Genomic DNA, 11,732 nt, shown 5'->3' with positions numbered 1-11,732 from the left:
GGGGGGGACTGGTTCCCTGCCACTGCACATATTCCCAGGTGGGGATATGGGGGACCGTTGCCCCCCAGATCTGTGCATGGGGCAGGGTTGGATGTGGGCTGCCCACTATGGGCTTGGGCTCCCTGCCCTGTTGCCCCTTCCTGGGTCCTCTGTGGCCCAGCAGGTGGGACCTGGTACAGTACGGCAGAGCAGAGCTGGGTGGGGAAGCTCCTTGCCACTGCAAGCCCCACATTTCCCTAGCGAGGCGTCCCCTGACTGCCCAGCAGCAGTGGGGTTGGTGGTGCAGGTTTGTGCCGCTTGCTGCTGTGGAGTGCACAGGGGGAGGGTCATGAGGGCAGTGCAGGACTCACGGTGGCAAGGAGTTTCCCTGTATGGCCCCACTCTGCCCCACCATTCTGGGTCCCACTTACTGTGCAGTGGAGGTCCCAGAGGACGGCAGCAGGGCAGGAAGCCCAAGCTCACATTTGGCAGCCCACACCGTGCACAAATCTGGGGGGCACAGGTCCTCCCTACCCTCTGGGAGTGCACGCAGTGGCAGGGAGCCAGCCCCACCCTGCTTGAGCCTGCAGCAGGCAGCCCACACCTGCCCCACCCACAGGCTCCACTCTGGCTGTGCCGCCCGGGGGGGGAGGGGAGGTGGGCTCTGCATTCCACTCCACTGCAGTAGCTGCTGCCTCCCATGGGTGGCAGCTGGGGTTTGAGCGCTGCTGCAGGTGGTTGGGGACTGCGGACCCTACGAGGAGAGGCTACGGGACCTGAACCTGTTCAGCCTCCACAAGAGAAGGCTGAGGGGGGATCTAGTGGCCTGTTACAAACTAGTCAGAGGGGACCAGCAGGCATTGGGGGGGGGTCCCTGCTCCCCCTGAGCACTACCAGGGGTGACTAGAAATAACGGTCACAAGCTGGCAGAGGGTAGATTCATACTAGACATCAGGAGGCGCTACTTCACTGTCAGGGCAGCTAAGATCTGGAACCAACTTCCAAGCGAAGTGGTGCTGGCTCCTACCCTGGGGGTCTTTAAGACAAGCCTGACAATCACCTTGCTGGGGTCGTTTGACCCCCGTACTTTTTCCTGCCAAGGCAGGGGGTCAGACTTGATGATTTGCTCAGGTCCCTTCCAACCCTACAAACTATGAGTCTTGCCCTTTCCTGTCACCTGACTGCTGCCTTTGAAAATGGGCTCAGTGGTTTCCGCTCAGCCTAACAAGCTATTGAGACTCCCCTGACCTGCAGTCCTTTCTAGTTACCTAGCAATCCCAGGCCTCAAGGCCTGGGTCCCTGTTGCTCCAGGTTTCTGCAGAGCTCTGCTCCTTGGGCCCCTGAAGTCTTACTTCCCTATTGTAGGTAGCCTCATAACTCTTTGGGCTTCCTTCTGGGGCTTACTCCAAATGCAGCTCTCCCTAGTTCAGTTGTCTCCTTCACAATGCTCTAACCTGCTGCTTTCTCCTCTTACAGTAACAGGAGCCCCTGGGTCCTTGTTATGCTCCCCAATTGCATCTCACTAGATGCGTCTACACAAGATAATATGTCATTGTAGTGATGAGCTATTTCTCCATACCTCGTTGCTACAGCTATGTAGCATTGCTGGCCATGAACCATGATGCCAATGCTACTGCGCAGTAGCTTGTACTGCACAGTAGCATCGAAAATGACCCATGTAGTGTTGGGATTGCACAGTAACTGTAGGGCGAGGGACAGACATTACACACAAACCATTTTAAGTGATCAGAAACTGGTTTAAATCTGTAACAGAACAGATGTTCAGTGCACATAAACCAGTTTGAGAATGGCTGAAACTGGTTTGAGATAAACCTGGTTTAATGTAGTATCAGATTTAACTAATTTGACTCAAACCGGTTTATGAAACGTCTTTCCCAGACCCATTGCTTGTTTAAGACAAACTAGACACCCTCAGCATCCCAGCATGCTCTCTGGGCTGGGTGGGGCTCTCTGATCCACAGCAAGGCTGGCCCCTCTCCTTTGCTCCCTGGCCACAGCTCCCTTCCCTCCCCCTCATCACTCTGTGCTAAGCAGGAATCCCCCCCTCTCCTTTGCCTTGCTGAGGAGGTATCTGTGTATTAGCTAGCAGACCAGATGATGGCTATGATCTGTGTGGAATCAACAGGCAGAATCAACAAGTAGTTGATAATGTCCCCCTGTTGTTTTCTTAATTGGGTGATACACACTGTTATTCCTGCTGGGCTAATCACAGCATCCTGCTGGAGCCTGGCCATGCCCCTCTCAGCTCCATGCTGTGGAAGGAAGGGAGGGCTGCTCTACCAGCCCCTGGCTCCTAGCCTGAGCCACTACAGGCATGTGTCTGCATTTCCATGATGTCTGTTCAGTTACAAAACTGATTTAGCTGAGCCAGGTTAGACTAACCTGCAAAGATTGAATTAATTCAGGCTCAGGCTTTCTGAATGTCTGTCCCTAGCCTGGATGTGCCTACTGTGCTCCTGTTACCTATGATAATCAAATAACTAGTATACATGGCAGCACAGCCATGATGCAAGTGTCTAGTATTAGTCCAAGAAAAGAATAATGAAGAACTAGATAATTTTCAGCAATGTCAGCAACCTGGAGATGCTATGGAGAGACAAGGAAAAAAGCTGGCAACCAGGACTACAACTTTCCCTCTATCAATGCTTGCTTAAATTCTATGATTTTTTTCTGTAACTGCATAAAAAGAACAAACCAAAGAAATAGAGAAGAAAGGAATAAAAGTAGAAAGTAAGTCAAATGTGGAACAAAGGGGATTAGACACAGAAAGAAGAAAGATTGTGAAGCTTTTCAAAGGGGGTTGAGGAGAATGGATCCAGAGTTTGTATAATCTGCATTAACTTTCACTACTGTTCAAACAAAATTCTGTTTCATTTCGTTTGGTTGGTGTTGGCAAAACATAATTCTCTGGCCTAAGAGTAACTATTGTTTTGTAATTAGTTATATTAATTATTGTAATGGTAATCAATTATACTTACTGATTAACGAAAGGATCACAATAACTAAATCAAATATATTCCAACTATTGGTAAAGTAGTAATGTCTTAGGCCCAGCAATTTCAGGATGAATTCTCCAGTAAAGATGAGAACAAAGACCAAGTTGATCCTACTAAGAACGTTTTTAGTGTCTAGATTCTCATTTTCCGCCATCATGGCAATCATGTTAAGACAGATGAAAATTGCAATGGCAATATCAAATGCTTGGTGGGATACAATGTCAAAAACAAAACCTTGGAATTTGTTCTGAAATGAAAAAAAGAGAGAGAATAATGTTAGTTGTGAGATTCAAGCAATGCAAAATATTAGTTTTTCCTTCTTTTTGTCAGAAGGTGAAAATAAATGTTACTATAATCTGCATTAAGTGTTTTTACATGATACCTTTACATAGTCAAGACTGCAACCAAGCCTAATATATACGTGTATTAGAGGAAAAGGACATATACATGCTCTGTGCCCCAGGCTGCAGCAGGGAAGGAGCCTGTTGATGCAGAACAAAGGTAAGGAGTGCAGCAGAGGGGGAGAGGGAGAAGCAACATGGGGAGGGAGTTGGGGGGAGACTGGGGGCTGTTGCAGAGGAGTGGTGTGGCATGCAAAGGCAGTGGGGAGCAGATGGTAGCTGCAGGTCCAGCTCCAGACCCAACTCCATGTTGGGGCTGTAGCCACAGCAGCTGCATGCCCTCATTACCCCACCTCATGCTTAATTTAAGGTGAGGGGATTTCTTCCTCATGTGAAATGGTGGGGAAAAAAACCTCATCTTCTAATCAAGTAAAAACAGTACTGCTAATGTTTCTTACTGTATACAGGTATTCAGACAGAAGAAATTATGATAATGTTCATTAATCTTGATATTTTTACAGATTTAAACATCAATGAAATGTATTTATTTATTAAATACCAGACATAAGTTATTTGTTATTCCCTATTCATTTCTCTTCTGTTGTACTTGGCAATATTTTAAATTGGAAGCAAAAACAATATCAAGTGTAGGTGACAAACAATACATTATCCTGGTCTTCTCTGTTCAAAAATCACAAATTTTCTGATAAAAATTGCCAAATCTCTGATTTAAAACCCCCAAATCTGCATTTTTCCAAATTTAAAATAAAATACTGTCCCTATCCCCTTTGCTCACCAGGGTGTGGGTACAGCTGCAGGTGTCCCTCCCCCCACTGTTTTGTGGCACTGAGCAGCCCTGATATGCTGGTGCCCTGCCCATGCCATTGCCCCTCACTTCCACTCACAGTCCCTCCATCCCCCTGCAGCCCTGCCCTGCCAGGGCTACAAAATCAGGGACCCAGGTCCACAGAACCTGGCCCCCATCAGTGCCCAAGCCCCAGCTGTTGCTTCAGGGAGGCAGCGGCTGCTGTGGCCCAAGTGGAGTGTGGATCTTGGCTCCCCCTCCACCACAGGTGGCACAGCTGGAGCAGAGTCCATGTCGCAGCCAGGAGACCCACAGTGGCTGCATCACCATGGCAAGGCACCTCCTGCAGTGGGGGGCACAACTCTGTGCCAACACCCTCACTGCTGCCAAGTGGACAGGAGATGCCTCACCATGGCACCACAGGGTTCTAAATGGTCACACTGAGCCTCCACACCCTACTGTGCCCAACTGTGCTGACTCCCACCTGCTGGACTGCAGAGGCTCCTTGGGGGACGGCAGCAGGGCAGGGAGCCCCAAGCCTGCAGTTGCTAGCCTGCATCTGAACCCCTGCACAAAAATCTGGGGGGGACATGCCCTCCATGTCCTCCCCAGGAGTGTGCACAGAGGTAGGGAGCCAGTCCACCCACCATCACCTAGATAAGCCACCTGTGGCTGTGTCCTACTCCCCACCTGGGCCCTGTGGCTGTGCATTCCTGCCCTGGCTGCGGGTACCAGGCCCCATGTACCTCCTCGGCTGGCCAGCAGCCTCTTCCCCAGCCCTACCCAACTCCCTCTATCCCTCCCTCACTATGGGGCTTGAATTCCACCCCCACACCCCATAGACTTATCTATAGGGAGCTGTGGGAGCTGCTCTCCAGGCTGCCTGGCTGCCATATGCATGTGTGCATGCGCACATGCACATGGCGCCCCATGCCCGATCACTCTCCTCCAATTCTGCCCAGCCCCTTCCAGGCTGGAACTCTGCCAGCCTGCAAAGGGAAACCTGCTTTTCCCCACATTTTTTAAATGAGAAAATCTGTGTTTTACCGTGCTCTTCCATGGTAAATGGAAAACCCAGATCCCTTATAATGAATAGCAGCTAGTTATTAGGGCTGTGCAAAATGGCACCATTCCGTTTTGACTTGCGTTTTGATGTTCTGATGGAACAGCATTACGTTTAGAATTTCATTTTGATTCAAAACTGATGTTCCTTTTCATTTCATCCAAACAGTAATGCTGTTTCAACGCTATTTTGAGTTTTGCCCATACACTATAATGGGGAAACTCGAAACAGCCTCTCTCATCCGGCAGGCAGATCGGGGGCCCACAACCCCAGGAGGCCTGCTGGAACTGTGCCAGTTCTCTCAGGGTTGTGGGCCTCTGATCTGCCTGCCAGATGAGGGAGGGAAGCCAGGTGCTGCTGCCTGGGTCCCAGGCTGCCACAACCTGTGTCCCAGCATGCTGCTGGTCCCAGGCATCAGCACCCAGCTTCTCTCATCTGGCAGGAAGATCAGAGGCTGCAACCCCAGGAAGGCTGCGGGGGCTCAGTTCCCATCCCCAGCCCGACTGAGCTGGGGAAGGGAACTGAACCCAATCGCTCAGTTCCCCTCCCCAGCGCTGTGATCCATCGGACTGGGGAAGGGTACTGAGCCCCATTGCTCAGTTCCCCTCCCCAGCACTGCGATCCATCAGGCTGGGGAAGGGAACTGAACCCAATCACTCAGTTCCTGTCCCCAGTGCTGCCATTGATCGGGCTGGGGAAGGCAACTCAGCCCAACTGAGCTGACTTCCCTTCCCCAGCCCGATCATAGTGCTGGGGAGGGGAACTCAGCTCAGATGGGCTGACTTCCCTTTCCCAGCCCAATTGATGGCAGTGTTGGGGAGGGGAACTGAACAATTGGGCTCAGTTCCCTTCCCCAGCCCAATGGCAGTGCTGGGGAGGGGAACTGAGTGATCAGGCTGAGTTCCTTTCCTCAGCCCGATCCTAGTGCTGGGAACAGGAACTCAGTCAGGCTGCTTCAAAACTCGAAACGTTTTGAAATTTTTGAAATGTTTTGACTGCCCTCATTTTGCTTCGAGGCTGTTTCAAAGCCCTTTGTTTCACGTCAATTTCATTGTTTTAAGCTCAAAATGAGTTGAAACCATGTCAAAATGAAACAGGTGGTGAAATTTCACAGAGCCCTACTGGTTATCATGAACAACTCACAAACACCCTATAAGCTGCAAATAGTTTCCCAATGTATTTTATTAATACTTCAGAGAGACCAACCCACAAACAGCTGATAGGCTGCACTTGTTTTCAGTATATCTGGATAATATATACAGAGCACATGTGAAGAAAATAGAAACAATTTGCAAGTTACTTGTAAAGAGAAACGGGACAATATTAGTAAATAATATCTGCAATTAATATTCTAGTCAGGTGTAATATTGTTACCAGTTGATTGATTGCTTGATTGGTTTTAAAATAGTCAATGATTACATTTATTTCTATTAAAGTAATTTAGGAGGGTCTTACCAGCGGCCTTGGGATGGGTTTTTGTGGTTTCTTGGTCCCAAGTTTCTTCAATGCATTATAATATTTTTTCTGTTCCTTTGTCAAAAATAGCTCTTTTCCACCTAAGTATAGAGAAAGAACATTGCTATTCATTTTAATTCATTCAGACTGTTGACTGAAAACTCCCCATATTTTTGTATAAGTACATTTACCTGTTTTTTTATAAACAGTATTACAGAATTATAGGGAGGTAGGGCTGAAGAGACCTCCAGGGTTAATCTAGTCCAAACCCCTCCTGAGACAGGATCAAACCATGCTATAAAACCCATCTTCTAAACTCTTTATAAAATTACCATCAACTCAGTCACAACACAACACATAACACCTAAACCTAGCATAGGTAAAGCAGGGAAATTATGGCAGACGAAAAAATCCCAGGAAGAGGGCCATGTCCCCCTGCTACAGAGGAAGGCAAGAATCCCAACAGTCTATACCAGTCTAATCATGGGGTAAAATTCTTTCCTGATTCCAAATATGGCAATTGGTCTCACCCTGAGTGGAGGGGCAAGACCTAATCAAGAATCTTTGACTTTAGTCCTAGCAGAAACATTGGCACATCCTAGTCCAAATCCCCAGCTTTGGCTGCAGAGAACACCCAGTGCCTCTGAGGAAGGCTTAAAAATGCCCTGATACAAGTAGCAGAAAGCAGAAGAGGGGGCAACCAGCAAAGCTCAGAAGCATGGAAAATGCCCATAGTAGAACATAGGCATAGCTAGGCCTATAATCATCCCTGACCAGTGGCTGTTCAATTTCTTCTTGAACACCTCCAGCAATGAAGAGTCTAGAGTTTCCCTAGGCAGCCTATTCCACTGCCTCACAAGTCTAAGAGTGAAGAAGTTTTTCCTCATATCCATCTTAAACCTACTCTGCTGCATCTTCAGGACATTGGTCTGCACCCTCCTCTCTGCAGCAAGAGAGAAAAGGTGCTTTTCCTCTTGTTTATGGCAGCCTTTTGAGTATTTGAAGAGTATTTAAGAGAGCTTAGGAAAAATGTTTTTCGTCTCATTTTTTCTAGTAAACTTTGCTCTGAGAGGACTGCTCGTTAAGAGCTTGTTGATGGAGGACCTTAGTCTTCTGCACATTAAGCCTCAGTCTCATTTTTTGTATGCCTCGGTAAAGACACTGATGATTGCCTGAAGGTCTGCTTCGAAGTGAGCGCACACTAAAGAATGATCAGCCTACTGGAGTTTGATGACTAAGGTTGGAGTGGTCTTGCTTTTGGCTCAGAGTCAGCTGATATTAAACAGTTTACCATCCATTTACAGTTTAGATGGTAAGCTAGAAGCTTGTTGGTGATCAGATGTAGCATTGTGCTAAGAAATATTGAGAAGAGTATTAGAGTGATGATGCAGCTTGCTTAACTCCCGTCTTAGCCTCAAAGGGATCTGTAAAATATTCTTTATTGAGAATTACTGCTTACATACCACCATGAAGCAGGTAAAGAATGGTGACAAATTTTGATGGGCATCTGTACTTCAGAAGGATGCTCCATAGCACTTCTCAGTTGAGAAAGTTGAAGACTTTCATGAGGTCAAAAAAGGCATGTACAGAGACTTATGTTGTTCCAAGAATTTTTCCTGCAGCTGGTGAGCTGTGAAGATCATGACAGTTGTGCCTCTAGATAACCTAAACCCACACTGGAATTCTGGGAGAAGCTTTTCAGCAAGTGGAAAGAGATGGTTCAGGAGGTTTCTTTCAATCATCTTTCCTGTGGTGGACAGTAAGGTGATCCCTCTGTAATATCTGCAGTCAGAATCGTCTCCTATTTTGAAGATTGTCATGATCACAGTGTCTCTGAGGTCATTTGGGATTACCTCATTGTTCCAGATCCTTAAGATGGGGGCATGGAGCTGTGGTTGAGCTCCTCTCCCCCATTTGAAGATTGGCAGGGATTCCATCAGCTCCAAATACCTTGTCATTCTTCATCTGTGTGATGTCATTCTGCCAAGCACAAAAGGCTTTGCACTTGTGGTCAATCAAACCTTGGATCTCTTAGTCATTTTCACCAAACCAGTCTTGATGTTTCCTGGTAAAGAATCCAAGCATCTCTTCGCGGGCATGGATGACAGTGGACTTGAAGGTACCCCAAGCACTGCTGACATTTTACCATTGTTGTTAATTGGAATTCACCAGTTTTTCACTGAGGCTCTAGTGGAAGAGGTCTCACTTAATTAAGTCCTTGGGTCTTTTGATATTGATCTTCTATGGCCATTGCTTCTGCTGAAGCCATCATTTTGGGGTCAGTTTGAATGACATAACCAAGTAGATGAGTCGGTGATCATCAGCTCCTAACATAGCTTGGGTGATGCGTACATCTTTGTGATCCTGGGCATGGGCAATGATGTAGCCAGTCAAGTGCCAATGCTTGTAACATGGATGTTGCTGTGATGTCTTGTGCCTGTTTTACTTGTGGAACAGGGTGTTGCTGATGGTGAGCCCATGTTCCATGCATTTGGGCAAAAGGAGGATGCCACTGGAGTTGACCTTTCCCACTCCTTCCTTCCTGATGGTTCCAGTGCAGAGGTTTGAGTCCCTTCTGAGTCTGGTGTCAAAATTGCTAAAAAGAATAATCTGTCTCCCTCTGGAATGGCAGACAGGACTTGTAAAGCTTGGTGTAGAATTTCTCCTTGGTTTTGTTGGCAGCATAAAAGAGTCGGAGCATACGTGTTTCCTCCCAGTTTAAAAGTCATAAGGCACTCATTAATTCTGATAAGGAACTCATTGAGTTGGTTTATGGGTTCATTCTTGATGGCAAAACCAACTTTGTGAAGCTGGTGTTCTCCTTCCTGTTTACCCTTCCAGAAGGAAGTATAGCCACTTCCTTGTTCTATAAGCTGCCCATCTCCTACTCACTGGGTCTTGCTCAGTGCAATGACATTAATGTTGTGTTGCCTGAGTTCTTGAGCCACAACTGCACTGTAGTACTCTGGGCATTCACTATTAGGATTGTCCATGAGGGTCATGATGTTCCAGGTCTCAAAACTGATCATGTGTCTTTGTTGATTTTGACTACAGTAAAGATCCCACTTAACATGGCTCCCAGTCAGGAAAAAGGTAGCCAGACTATGCTTAGGAAAACTTTTCTAGGCCCCTGCACATGTAAGGTGAGCACAATAGATCATGAAGAGGGCTACTTGGTTACAGTTAATAGCTGAAGGAAGTGCTGGAAAAGCTGTTTCCATGGAAGATGCCTGTGCATGATTTCTTTTATTATGGAGAAGCTGCTACATATCAGCTTCCACATGGTTCTTGACAGAACGGGACCTTGATCCAAAGGCAAGGAGGCCAAGCCAATTAGAAATCTTGTTCCACTGCAGCCTTTGCCTGCCATCATGGCCACTGAGGTTCTAACATCTTCTTCCACCTGCTCTGCTGTTGAGGACTTGTAGCCCCATGGCTAGGGGCTGGGCAGGCTTATTATAATGTGACCTGTACTCACCATTGTGGCAGGGTGGGGAAGGTGCCCTTGACTGGGTACTCCCCAAACCAAAATTGGCCTAGGGGTGTTTCTGCCTCTAGTATCTATTCGCCCGCCATGCCTTGATGTTGAGTTTGTGATCTACAGAACAGAAGGCAGTTCACTGTGATGATATGTAATCTGTTTATAGGTAGGATCTACACTCATGGTAGTTGCAGTCCAAAACACAGTTCAAAATTAGGGCCTGTCCCTTTAAGGGATGGCAAGCTTGCTGTCTTGGTCACCCTGTGAGTCTAAGCAGGGCCTCACTGGCTGGGAACTCCATCACCTCTACACTCCCTCCACAATCCACTGGTGTTACAACAGAAACAGAAGCCTTTGTTGAACACAACAAAAGAACAGAAGCCTTTGTGCTCCTCTTCAACCCATCAGGAAGTGTTGCAGCCTGGGAGATTTACTTCTCTTTCTCCTCCCTCTTCCAGGCTGCACAGCTGCTTCCTATCTCCCCACTGGTGCTCCTGGCAGCCAATCTGCTGGCTTATTTGCCAGCTGATAGTCAGCTGCTCCTTAGGTAAGTTTATGTCCCCAGGGCTTCCTTTAGTTTCACTCTGGCCGGGGTTTTCTCTCTCACCTGGCGGAGAGGGGCACAGAGCCTTCTTTTCCCTCTCTCTGCTACAGCCATGTCACAGCAGAATGTACAGAGCTGAGTGTACACAGAGTGTACACAGCAGAGAGTACACAGAGCTGTACAGCTCTGCCCCAGTTGTGTACAGTCTTTCACCACGCAAAGTAAGACGACAAAAAAACCTTCTTGTCCTGGACCCTGGGATGGGTCTGCTGTGGCTTCAGCCTTCCTTCCCCAGGCTTATCCTCCTCATAGTCCGAAGTCTCTCACCTCTGATGCTTCTTGTTTACTCTCTACCTGCTGGTTCTTCTTGCTGAGGTTTTTGATTCCTAAAGAGCCATGCCCTCATTAGCCCTCCCACAGCTGCAGCCCTTTAGCCAAGCAGGCTAGCTGCCTTCTCTTAAGGGGACAGGCCACCCTCTTACAGCTTACTTTCTTGAAGAAATACCATCAATTACATTTTCATTGGAACATTTGAACCTACTCTAATTGCTAAGCTACTGAGCCTGAAAAGAGTTTAATTTTTTTTTCATAATTAAGTTTACAGTTCCCATTATATAGTCAGTCAGTTTCTCCCTTGCTGAAAATGAATGTCACTTTCCTGTTGCAGCATCTCATATACCAACTGCCTACTTGGATCATCTTAGCTTCTCTATCTCCCTCTTCAGTTAAGAAATAGAAAAAAAGACTAGGGATACAGACATTATTATTTGAAGCCTTAGGGAAATATATGAACTTCTGGTTTAGAATGTACCAGAAAGAAGGTTCCCATTTTCAAAAATGCAATTATTAGGTATAAGCATCCTTTTAAATGATACAGGCCTGTTTCAGTAAAACAGACATTAGCAAGTGTTGCACACCTATATAACTGGGTTATTGCAGGGCCCTTGGCATGGCTTTATGAGCACTCGTGGTGCTTGGGCCAGGTGCCAGATGATTGGAAGATAGCCAACGTGGTCCCCATCTTTAAAAAAGGGAAGAGGGAGGACC

The 11,732-nt window shown here is 47.2% G+C and overlaps 1 protein-coding gene across 1 annotated transcript in view; it reads right to left on the bottom strand.

The window, feature by feature from the left end:
* LOC109291211 (sodium channel protein type 5 subunit alpha-like) overlaps positions 1 to 6,932 on the bottom strand; it is a 12,008-nt gene extending 5,076 nt beyond the window's left edge. Inside the window, exons 1-2 of the mRNA XM_019508098.1 lie at positions 6,661 to 6,932; positions 2,979 to 3,243 (exon numbers count right to left, since the gene is read on the bottom strand). Of these exons, the coding sequence (XP_019363643.1) occupies positions 2,979 to 3,243; positions 6,661 to 6,792 (397 nt within the window). The 5' untranslated portion in view covers positions 6,793 to 6,932. The remainder of the gene's footprint in view (positions 1 to 2,978; positions 3,244 to 6,660) is intronic.
* Positions 6,933 to 11,732: the final 4,800 nt, after the last annotated feature.

The sequence above is a fragment of the Gavialis gangeticus genome, unplaced genomic scaffold, assembly GCF_001723915.1.
Source record: "Gavialis gangeticus isolate Ggan-Ray unplaced genomic scaffold, GavGan_comp1, whole genome shotgun sequence".
NCBI lineage: Eukaryota > Metazoa > Chordata > Crocodylia > Gavialidae > Gavialis > Gavialis gangeticus.
Note: the sequence above shows the minus strand (reverse complement) of the source record. Positions and strands in the feature narration are given on the sequence as shown.